The 12,249-nt window shown below is 41.7% G+C and overlaps 1 protein-coding gene across 1 annotated transcript in view; it reads left to right on the top strand.

Moving 5' to 3' along the window:
* api5 (apoptosis inhibitor 5) overlaps positions 1–12,249 on the top strand; it is a 41,349-nt gene that overhangs the window by 14,737 nt on the left and 14,363 nt on the right. Inside the window, exons 5-8 of the mRNA XM_078221055.1 lie at positions 537–688; positions 6,816–7,022; positions 8,424–8,528; positions 11,972–12,061. Coding sequence (XP_078077181.1) covers positions 537–688; positions 6,816–7,022; positions 8,424–8,528; positions 11,972–12,061 — 554 coding nt within the window. The remainder of the gene's footprint in view (positions 1–536; positions 689–6,815; positions 7,023–8,423; positions 8,529–11,971; positions 12,062–12,249) is intronic.

Genomic DNA, 12,249 nt, shown 5'->3' with positions numbered 1-12,249 from the left:
ATATTGACTAAATTTAGAGGAATATCTATGCATGTTTTATCTCATCTAGCTTGTAAAGACCAGCAAGTTATCAACTTACTACAAGATGTAGAGTGGGAGAGAAATACAGGGCATGGCAGAGAAATACAGGGCATGGCAAAAAAAATGGAAATGTTGACAAAAGTTTCTGGGGAAATTGGCATGACAGGGAAATAAGCAAAACCCAACAGTAGTAAAACAAATACATGACTGATGGTGAATAACACTTGAGAAACTTAAAGGTTGAAAGGGCTGGGGAAGAGATGTATATTAAAAAAGTCACTTTAGTTAGCCATAAACAAGTTGTGACTGTTGACATAAAATGACTTTGAGGTGTTATATTGAGGTGTAAATTTGGGTTATTTTACACATTACCAAAAGTCTGATAGACCAATACAGAGTAAAGTCTACTTAGTGCATTTTGAAATGCCGGATGTTCCTCTTCTGCAAATCTTGATACCATTTGTGCACACTAAGTTTTAAATAGTTTCATTCTTAATTTTCCTCTTTACCAAAAGGAACTTTAGGTGGTCTTTTCACTCAGATAATACAAGGGGAGGACATTGTGCGAGAACGCGCCATTAAGTTCCTTTCCACAAAACTGAAGGTACTACCAGAGGAAGTAATGGTCAAAGAGGTGGAAGAATACATCTTTGTGGAGTCTAAGAAGGTAAATCAAGTAGCATTTATAAATTGCTTTATTGGGAAATTTCTATTTTTTTTATTTAAAAGATTGACTTAAGTACTATATGTAATTGGTCCCTGGTGGATGTGAAAGATCCCGTGGCACTCTTCAGATACAAATCACAATGAGACGGGTACAATATTTCTGTGAATAGTTTTACGGTTCTGGTTGAAGTAAAGTCACTTGCATAATGAAGCTGTTGACTTTACAACAGAACAGACACCAGGAAATAATGTGCGTTAAAGCCACTGTACTTGTATTTCTGGATACCCTCGCTATACAAGTAGGGCTAATAATAATAAAATTATTAGCCTACATCATGAGCTGGATTATCTGATGTTGAATATTACAAGGTTCTATCTTCAGGGAGTCAACGCTTTGAAGTCAGTAACGGGTGCTCCAACAGAAGGCACTATGTAATTAGAATTTTATGGATCCAGGCACAAGTATTGTTGTGAAGGAAGGAGATGGCACAAGACGTTGAGAACTGAATGTGGAAAGATATTATCAGATGGATTTAGTTTACAGCCTGCAACCATTGGTTTGAATGCTGGTCAACATTTGATTTAATCTTGTGGAAGTTGCGTTCTCTATTGTGCTACCAAATTATTTTTTCAATGGATGTTATTGTCCTCAAGAAGGGAATGGTGGTGAGCAACATTCTTCAACTGCGTCTGTTTGGACACAGGTACACCCGCAATGCTGTTAAGTAGGGAGTTCCGGAATTTTGACCCAGCAGCATTGAAAGAGTAGCGATGTATTTTCAAGTCGGGGAGCTGTGTCACTTCCCATGCATCCACCGTCCTTATCGTTTTAGCTGGTAGAGTTTGTGGGTTTGGAAGATGCTGTTGAAGGATTGTACAATGCATCTTGTAGGTGGTACATGTTTGACCTCCTTCAATCAGTGATGGGAAGGGTGAATAGTTGAGGTTGCCGATGTTGACACCACTAGGTGGGCTGCCTCGTCCTGGATAGTGTCGAGCCTCTTGTGTCTTGTTGGAGCTGCACTCATCTAGAATAATGGGAAGTAGTCCATTAATTATGCCTTGTTAATGGTGGAATGGCTTTGGGGAGTCAGGAGGTGTGTTGCTGACTACAGAATACCCAGCCTCTGACCTCAGAGCTGATGTTAAACACCAGGGTATTCCAAATCCCAGAAAGAAACTTTAGAATGCCTGCTTTTGATTTGATTTTGCAATTTGATATAATGTGAGGAAAGATGTGAAGACCAGTGAAGGATGTCCCAGATTGTTTTATGAACATTTTAAACAAAATAAATGCTTATTCAATAATAAAACACACAAGAAAGTCCACTAAAAATACACTTAACTACATTAATAGCTGCCCACGATATCTTTAAATTTACCCAGTTCCAAATCTCTCTATTTTCCTAACCTCAGAACTAAACATCCCCAAATAACATCCGATTGGTTTTAAAACTATAGAAACAAAATCCAGCAATAGTTACTTTTGATGTTGCTTACGATTTGGGATAGAGGCAACTAGGATCTCAAAACAGGCTTGCTCCAGGTGCAACTTGTTGGGAGTGGACACAGCTTCCTGCAGTGTGGAGTACGGCCTCAGAACAGCTCCTTTGCATCACATGGACTTGCCACTGTTTCTCCTTTGACCTTCCCTTATTTGAACTAACCTCCGAAGTAACCTGAATCACCTTTATTACATGAGCTCACCTTTTGGAATAGAAATGTGAAATTCACCCCCATCTTCTCTTTTGAAAGTTTACCACCTCTACTTTAACTTTTGACACTCCATCTCCCACTGTTACCAACTTGTCTTAGGTAAACATTTGTTTACAGTGTTGCTAGGCTAATCAGCATATCAAAGCACTAGTTCCGTTCATCCAGCCAATCATCTTTCTTCCAATTTCCATTGTAAATATAGCTTGTTCTTCCTTTAAGCATACATTCACCAAAACACATTCCCAATTATTGGATTTATTATTTTCCCATTTTGTCATGATGCCCTAACATAATCACAGTGTTTATGTTTTTGATTAATGGTGACCTTCGGGGTGCCATTGCTGGATGATTTGATAATGGTAGTGCCATTTTGTACATTCGTTTCCTGCTGCCCCTTTCTGTTCCAACCGACGTCTTGGGGAAAATGCTGTCTAAAAATTAGTTATTCTAGTGGTTGAGTCAGAATTGCACTGAGATCTGATCACAGAGGTTGGGAAATTCTTCAGATCGGACCCCACTTTGCTCCCTAACTGTGGTCGGAAGTCCATTCATGCATGTAAACAGCGTTTTTGTCACACTTCTGGCAAATCAATGACAGTGGAGCAGGAATAACTCCGAGAATTTCCGAGTTCAGAATTCTCACTGGAAATGCAAAAGCAAAATGAGGAAAATGCTGGAAATCTGAAAGTGAAACATAAAACTGGTACTGGAAATACTCAGCAGGTCAGGCAACATCTGTGGAGAGCAAAACTGAGTTAATGTTTCAGGTTAATGACCTTCCATCGTAACTCATTCTAGTTATTGAATTTCTTTCACGGATTATAAAATATACCGACTGGGGAGATAAGAGTTGTAGGGAACAGGTGGAAAAGTGGAGTTACGGCTGCAATCGGATCAGCTGTAATCTTATCGAATGACAGAGCAGGCTTGATGGACCTAATGGCCTGTGTCCTGCTGCTATTTCTTATGATGTTAAAATTTCCAACTCTCAACTGAACTGCCAGCTTGACACTTTGTGGAAGACATGAGATGGCCCGAAAGAAGTGATATTCCACTCCTTCGGTTTAGCTTGAGGTACAGTATAGTCTCAAATAGTGTGATTTGGAGCATATTTAAGTTTCTAATATTGGGAGGAATCAATGCTGGCATTTTATTTTCTAACATTAGAAATACTGCCTGTAAGTGTCACTGAGAATAAAGCAGCAAGTGTACTTCGATACCCATCTGCAGAATTCGACTTGGAGCAGAACCGCAGCATTCTGATTTTTGTAGTATAAATGGGCTAGTAAAGGATCATTCATTCCAACAAGTCCTTTGCCTGATATGCACTGTGTGAACTTGCAGCATCAAGGTGTTCAGCTAGCTCAAACCAAAAATGCCCAAGTAATTGAGTGCTAAAAACTTTTAGTAATGGCCATGTACTTTTTACACATGACTGCAGCTTTGATTTTAAAATACAACGCACAGAATCCCTTCAGTGCAGAAGGAGGCCATTCAGCCCGTCGTGTCTGCACCAATTCTCCAAAAGAGCATCTCATCCAGGCCCATCCTATCCCCATAATCCTGCATAAATACCATGGCTAATCCATCTAACTTACATATTTTTGGATACTAATGGGCAATTTAGCATGGCCAATCCACCTAACCCTCAAAGAAAACTAAAGTTTTTAAAGTTTATTTATTAGTGTCACAAGTAGACTTGCATTAACACTGCAATGAAGTTACTGTGAAAATCCCCTAGTTGCCACACTCCGGTGCCTGTTCAGGCACACTGAGGGAGAATTTAGCATGGCCAATGCAACTAACCAGCACGTCTTTCGGATTGTGGGAGGAAGCTGGAGCACCCGGAGGAAATCCATGCAGACACAGGGAGAACGTGCAGACTCCGCACAGACAGTGACCCAACCCGGGTCCCTAGCGCTGTGAGGCAGCAGTGCTAAGCGCTGTGAGGCAGCAGTGCTAACCACTGTGCCACCATGCTATTTGTTGATTCGTATGTTTGTGGATTCACTATTTTAGAAAAAGAACAGAAGAACCTTCTTCAAACTTGTTGTTAGGGTTTTTAATTTGGACTATACAGAATTCAAAAAAGGGTTCAATCAAATCTAGAAAATCAAAATTCCAAATATACAATCATGAACAAGTCTGGCCCCTCTCCAGAAGTTATTAGTGCAGAAATGTAGAACATAGAACATTACAGCGCAGAACAGGCCCTTCGGCCCACGATGTTGCACTGACCAGTTAAAAAAAAAACTGTGACCCTCCAACCTAAACCAATTTCTTTTCGTCCATGAACCTATCTACGGATCTCTTAAACGCCCCCAAACTAGGCGCATTTACTACTGATGCTGGCAGGGCATTCCAATCCCTCACCACCCTCTGGGTAAAGAACCTACCCCTGACATCGGTTCTATAACTACCCCCCCTCAATTTAAAGCCATGCCCCCTCGTGCTGGATTTCTCCATCAGAGGAAAAAGGCTATCACTATCCACCCTATCTAAACCTCTAATCATCTTATATGTTTCAATAAGATCCCCTCTTAGCCGCCGCCTTTCCAGCGAAAACAATCCCAAATCCCTCAGCCTCTCCTCATAGGATCTCCCCTCCATACCAGGCAACATCCTGGTAAACCTCCTCTGCACCCTCTCCAAAGCCTCCACATCCTTCCTGTAATGTGGGGACCAGAACTGCACACAGTACTCCAAGTGCGGCCGCACCAGAGTTGTGTACAGTTGCAACATAACGCTACGACTCCTAAATTCAATCCCCCTACCAATAAACGCCAAGACACCATATGCCTTCTTAACAACCTTATCTACTTGATTCCCAACTTTCAGGGATCTATGCACACATACACCTAGATCCCTCTGCTCCTCCACACTATTCAAAGTCCTCCCGTTAGCCCTATACTCAACACATCTGTTATTCCTACCAAAGTGAATTACCTCACACTTCTCCGCATTAAACTCCATCCGCCACCTCTCGGCCCAACTTTGCAACCTGTCTAAGTCTTCCTGCAAACTACGACACCCTTCCTCACTGTCTACCACACCACCGACTTTGGTGTCATCAGCAAATTTGCTAATCCACCCAACTATACCCTCATCCAGATCATTAATAAATATTACAAACAGCAGTGGCCCCAAAACAGATCCCTGAGGTACACCACTTGTAACCGCACTCCATGATGAATATTTACTATCAACCACCACCCTCTGTTTCCTATCCGCTAGCCAATTCCTGATCCAATTTCCTAGATCACCCCCAATCCCATACATCTGCATTTTCTGCAGAAGCCTACCATGGTGAACCTTATCAAACGCCTTACTAAAATCCATATATACCACGTCCACTGCCTTGCCCCCATCCACCTCCTTGGTCACTTTCTCAAAAAACTCAATAAGGTTAGTAAGGCACGACCTACCTGCCACAAAACCATGCTGACTATCACCTATCAATTCATTACTCTCCAAATAACTATAAATCCTATCCCTTATAATTTTTTCCAACATCTTGCCGACAACAGAAGTGAGACTCACCGGTCTATAATTCCCGGGGAAGTCTCTGTTCCCCTTCTTAAACAATGGGACAACATTCGCTAACCTCCAATCTTCTGGTACTATACCAGAGGCCAACGACGACCTGAAGATCAGAGCCAGAGGCTCTGCAATCACTTCTCTTGCCTCCCAGAGAATCCTTGGATAAATCCCATCCGGACCAGGGGATTTATCTATTTTCAGACCCTCCAGAATATCCTGCACATCCTCCTTATCAACTGTAATACTGTCTATTCTACTCCCTTGCAACCCAGTGTCCTCCTCAGCTATATTCATGTCCCCTTGCGTGAACACCGAAGAGAAATATTGGTTCAATGCCTCACCAATCTCCTCCGGTTCCACACATAACTTCCCTCTGCCATCTATAACTGGCCCTAAACTTGCCCTAACCAACCTTCTGTTCTTGACATACCTATAGAACGCCTTAGGATTCTCTTTAACCCTATCCGCCAAAGTCTTCTCATGTCCCCTTTTAGCCCTTCTAAGCTCGCTCTTCAACTCCCTCTTAGCCAATCTAAAGCTTTCTAGTGCACTACCCGAGTGCTCACGTCTCATCCGAACATAAGCCTCCTTTTTCTTTTTAACCAACAAAGAAACTTTTTTGGTGCACCACGGTTCCCTAGCCCTACCAATTCCTCCTTGCCTGACAGGGACATACCTATCACAGACTCGCAGTAGCTGCTCCTTGAAAAAACTCCACATGTCGGACGTTCCCAGTCCCTGTAATCTCCTAGTCCAACCTATGTTTCCTAATTCTCTCCTAATAGCCTATGTTTCCTAATTCTCTCCTAATAGCCTATGTAGTTTGTAAGGAGCAACATTTATTTCATAATATGTTTTTATTTTTATGTCAGGTGCTGGATGATGTGACAGGAGAGGAGTTTGTTCTATTCATGAAAATTCTTTCTAGCCTGAAGATCCTTCAGACAGTAAGTGGTCGGCAGCAGTTGGTCGAGTTGGTGGCTGAACAGGCAGATTTAGAGCAGGTGTTCAACCCTGCAGATCCAGATTCTGTCGACAGGCTACTACAGTGCACAAAACAAGCAGTGCCACTTTTCTCGGTAAGGCTCACTTTATTTTCAGTGAATTTCAGAATTGCTCATCGGGTTAATTTCTGTCTTGCCCCTCGGCAATGTAACTACTTCCTTAGCCGGGCAGTTGGAAGAAGCCTGCGATTTTACAGTTGGATTCCATTAACATGTGCAATAAAATGACAAGTCCTGATAGCCGTTCCTGCTTTTGATGGTGGACAGATCTTTAGTTCTGTGTTTAAGAAATGGGCCTAATATCGCTGATGCAGATTTTAATCTCAATTTGATTTACGTTGATTCATCTGACCAGGTGCATCGGCAGTTATAGTTTATTCCTGTGCATCAACTGGACGTTAAAATGAGAATTTGAATATTTCACACTTCTCTTGAAGTGTTAGGGATAGTGAGGATAATTGTGAAATAGATCATAGAATCTTTACAGTGCAGAAGGAGGCCATTCGGCCCGTCGAGTCTGGAACAGCTCTCTAACAGAGCATCTTACCCAAGCCCTATCCCCATAACCCCACATATTTCCCCTGCTAATCCCCAGAACCTACACATATTGAGACAAGGGGCAACTTAGCATGGACAGTCTATCTAACCTGCACATCTTTGGACTGTATGAGGGAACTGGAGCACCTGGAAGAAACCCAGGGAGAACACCAGAAAGACGGTCACCCAGGGCCGGAATCACACCAGGATCCCTGAAGCAGCAATGCTCACAACTGTGCTACCGTGACACTCTAAAATGTCAAATTCACTTTAGGGCATGCCTCTATTTGGTAAACCAGACATTCAAATAGGGAGAGTCCATCTTGTCAAAAGGAGCACTGAGCAGGATGTGGATGAGCTGTAATGGGGACGAGATAGCAACCTATTGTGGGGATAGTGATTGGCTTGATGTGGGTTTGGGGGGGGGGGGGTGGTTGAAGCGTGACATAACAGAACAGCGGCAATGAGCATGCAGCATTAAATTTAATCTGAGCAGAAGCCAGTTAAGGAGAATGGATTTCAGACTATAGTGCCAAATCTCTCTCAAACTGAACGGAACTAAGGTGGTTGGGTCATAACTGGAGAGAGTTCTAGTTTATCCCCAACCTAATGTTAGCATTTATGCAGTTAAAATGGTGGTGGAGAGGCAAAGCTCGAGTATTGTCTATGCACATATACAAGTTGATCAAATATTTATGACTGGCAGATGTTTTGCCTGAATGTTGAGAAGAGAGTTTGAGTGTAATGAAAGCAACAAGAATAACAGTGGAACTGCCGTTCTGAATCATTCCAGTGCTGATAGCTACTCCAAGGAAGTTACAGGCCATGGATTCTTAACTGATGAAAATTAGAATCCTAAAAAAAGTACCAAGTTTAGAGAGAAGTGATCATTTTTACTTGTGCCTTTTACATTCAGTTTTATTTGTACTTATCTTTCAGAAAAATGTGCATTCAACTCGGTTTGTCACCTACTTTTGCGAGCAAGTGCTACCAAACCTCAGCTCCCTTACTAGTCCAGTGGAAGGACTTGACATTCAGTTGGAGGTAAGAGATTGGACTAGATTGATTTATCGTTTTTGCAAAATAAGTAGCTTTGACAACTTGACTTGTTCCATCAAAATACAAGGTTCCCCGTCCAATTTTGTTGTATCTATTAAGGATGAAGCTATTTTAAATTGTCGCTCTATATGTTATCTGAAGCAATAGACATGGGAAAACTCTTGCAAACAATTGACTGCATATTTAATGTAAAATCAATTAAGTACGGCTATACCCTCTTTTAAGTAGTCCCAAATAGAGTTGTTTCATTGCTACGTAGTTTTTTTAAAAATGCTACCCCGTATCTGTTTTAAGTTCTACCTATCCTATTATGAAATAGTTGGGAATTGAGTGAAAAGTTTTTGGTTACTGTCTGCGTAGGTACCAGCCGGGTGAATCAATCAAAGGACCATTTCCCCATTCTCTTGAACTTTTGGGTCAGGTTTGGTCTTCACCACTTACCTTGGAACACACTGTTGGCTTAGGCTCTGATCTATTCTGTTCCCACCTACCTCCCACACGTTGAAACACACTTTTCCTAACGACGGCCAAAAGCGTGTTCTTCTGAATCCACGTCGAGGACTTTACATGTTGTGCCGCAGCACAAGGGGTCCACAGCCGTTTGCACCTTCAATCGCTCCAGCAGCATCAAGCTTGAACACCAGCACTACCTTGCCCCAGATCCACCTCCAACAACCACAGCGGCAAAGCAGAGTGCCAAGAGGAAAGCCATGCCCTAGCCACTCGGGGCGGTCACTAACTCTGCAGAAGAAGAGGTCCAAAGCCAAGAAGATGTCCAGTAATGGGACACATATCGGTGTGTGGGGGGATAATGCACACAACCTGGTTATTTTAAGGGGTGGTGCAAATTAACATGTGAGAATATATAGGAAAGCAAGTTCTGAAAATATCTTGGGAATCTATTTTGTAGCTGTAGTTCAGAGTAACCAGGAAAAACGAAACCTCTTCTCCTTAGCTCTTTACCACTTCACTGGAAATGTAGATGTTTTATTAGAACATAGAACATTACAGCGCAGTACAGGCCCTTCGGCCCTCGATGTTGCGCCGACCTGTAAAACCAATCTAAAGCCCCTCTAACCTACACTATTCCAATATCATCCATATGTTTATCCAATGACCATTTAAATGCCCTTAATGTTGGCGAGTCCACTACTGCTGCAGGCAGGGCATTCCACGCCCTTACTATTCTGAGTGAAGAACCTACCTCTGACATCTGTCCTATATCACCCCTCAATTTAAAGCTATGTCCCCTCGTGCTAGCCATCACCATCTGAGGAAAAAGGCCTCTCATTGTCCTCTGATCATCTTATATGCCTCTATTAAGTCACCTCTTAACCTTCTCTCTAACGAAAACAGCCTCAAGTCCCTCATATACCTCCCATCATGCCTCTCAGAAAGTTATCCAATCAGCCCCACCACCCTGTTCGTTCCCCTTTATCTTGGTAATATTTTCTTTTCAAATATCTATCTTATTTTCTTTGGAAAGTTGCTATTAAATCTATTTACACCCTTTCAAACAGCGTTTTCCATATCCCTGGTGCACAGATAAAAATCTCATCTCCCCTCTGGATTTTATGCCACTAACCTTAAATATGTCTTCTTTGTCAGTGGAAACAGGTAATCCTTACATACTCTATCAAAGCCCTTCTAGCTTAGAAAACCTCAATTGAACTTACCCAGACCTTTCTCTGCTTTAAGGAGAACAAATCTAGTTCCTCTATATAACTGAAGGGCCATGTACTATGTGAGATGATCATTTCTATACCCATTCCTGTGCCACTGACATTTTCACGTTGTCCACCATAAGCTTAACCAATGATTTATATAGGTTTAGCATAGGTTTTTTTTATACTCTATTAATATATTTACGAAGTCCAGGATCCCACATCCTTTTTAACAGCTTTATTAACTTTGATTGCATTTGTGTATGTGTGTTTGTGTATGGATCCTTAAGTTGCTCTATTCATCTGGTCCTTTAAAATTGCACCATTAAGTTTATATTGCTTCTCCTCTGCCTTTCTATCAAAACGCATCAATTTCAAATGTCATTTGAACTTGATTACTGTTGGTAAACAAATTTCACTAGTCAATGGCCGATGTTGAGGTTAGGGATGGAAGAAAAGGAAAAACACACAACCATCTTGCTACATTCTATAGATCATGCCAAAAGCCTAGAATTTGATGGAGTGTGTCTCATTTATTATTATTTTGATATGGTTTATCAAAGAATTGAGACAAGGCAAGTGTGGAAGGTATTATATGGGAATGATAAACAGCTCATTACAGGAATGGACAGAGAGTACAAGTCCAAGAGGAAATTAACAGATAATGCTAGAGGTTACAAAAATAATAAAAGGGCATAACTTAAGGCTCTATATCTGAATGCAGCAGCATTCACATACCACAGAATCCCCACAGTGCAGGAGACCACATGGCCCATCGAGTCTGCACCAACTCTCCAACAGAGCATCCTACTCGGGCCTAATCCATCCCCCTAACCTACACATCTTTGGAGACTAAGGGACAATTTAGCATGGCCAGTCCATGTAACTTGCATGTCTTTTGACTGTGGGAGGAAACCCACACGGACATGGGGAAAACGTGCAAATTCCACACAGACAGTCCCAAAGGCTGAAATTGAACCCAGGTCCCTGGCGCTATGAGGCAGCAGTGTTAACCACTGTGCCAAAACACGTAAATGATAGCCATTTCAGAGACATAGTTGTAGGATGGCAGGGACCTGAGTATTTGACAATGTGTTTTGTTTATGATGTCATCAAATTATGTATTGGGACTGGATAATTTGAGTTGGGAACCCATCTCCTGATACTGCATATACGTCGATGGGAAAACTTGCTTCAGTATCAGAAGTTCCAATTTGAGAGTGGTTGCCAGGAACACCTCTCCAACTTAAAATGGGAAACTCTTGTATTTATTCAATTGTTCTCCAATCTGAGTGATCTTCCAGCTGCATCGTTGTTTGATGTGCAAGTAATGGTTCTTCGATTAAACCACTTGATTCCAGATTGACGCCTCTGGCTGCCTTAATTTGAGTAGAAACAGAGTTTAAAATGAATTTTTTTTAATGAAGCAATACCAATACACTGAGAGGATGTCAAGCTTTTTAGGGACTCTGGCTCTTGTGAGCCACGTGCCATCCTCACTGCAAACTCCCGTCTTGAGAATGACTGGGTAACGGTGGACATGTATAATGTATCACTGCTTTTTTTAAAGTGCATCCAAGAAGATTGTTGGACATAGCTCCTCAAAATGTTGACCTAAATTCACAAATTAGTTTCAAAGCTAGGCACGTTACAGAATTCCTTGTCAATTTGTATTTTAAGGAATGATTCTTTAGCTGTATGTCAGTGTTAGTATGTTGAGACGTTTTTAATAGTGTCTAAAAGCTCTGTGTTTCAACTTTACAGGTATTGAAGTTGCTGGGAGAAATGACACCATACTGTGGTGATATGGAAAAGTTAGAAAGTAACTTGAAACAGTTATTTGAAAAATTGCTGGTAAGCATGCAGCTTTCTCTGGAATGTGTAATTGCAGTGTGGCTCACGTATGCATGCTGGAAGCCACACGTTCAAACACACAGTCCTGTTCTTCACAGACAGAAGAAACATGTCCACACATTGCGCCTTATTTCAACTAAACAAACGCTTATGCAGCAGTTATTCCTTGATTCATTCCCCAGGACAAC

This window comes from Mustelus asterias, chromosome 9 (genome assembly GCF_964213995.1).
Source record: "Mustelus asterias chromosome 9, sMusAst1.hap1.1, whole genome shotgun sequence".
In the NCBI taxonomy this organism is placed as follows: domain Eukaryota; kingdom Metazoa; phylum Chordata; class Chondrichthyes; order Carcharhiniformes; family Triakidae; genus Mustelus; species Mustelus asterias.
This window is presented reverse-complemented; position numbering and strand designations above follow the sequence as displayed.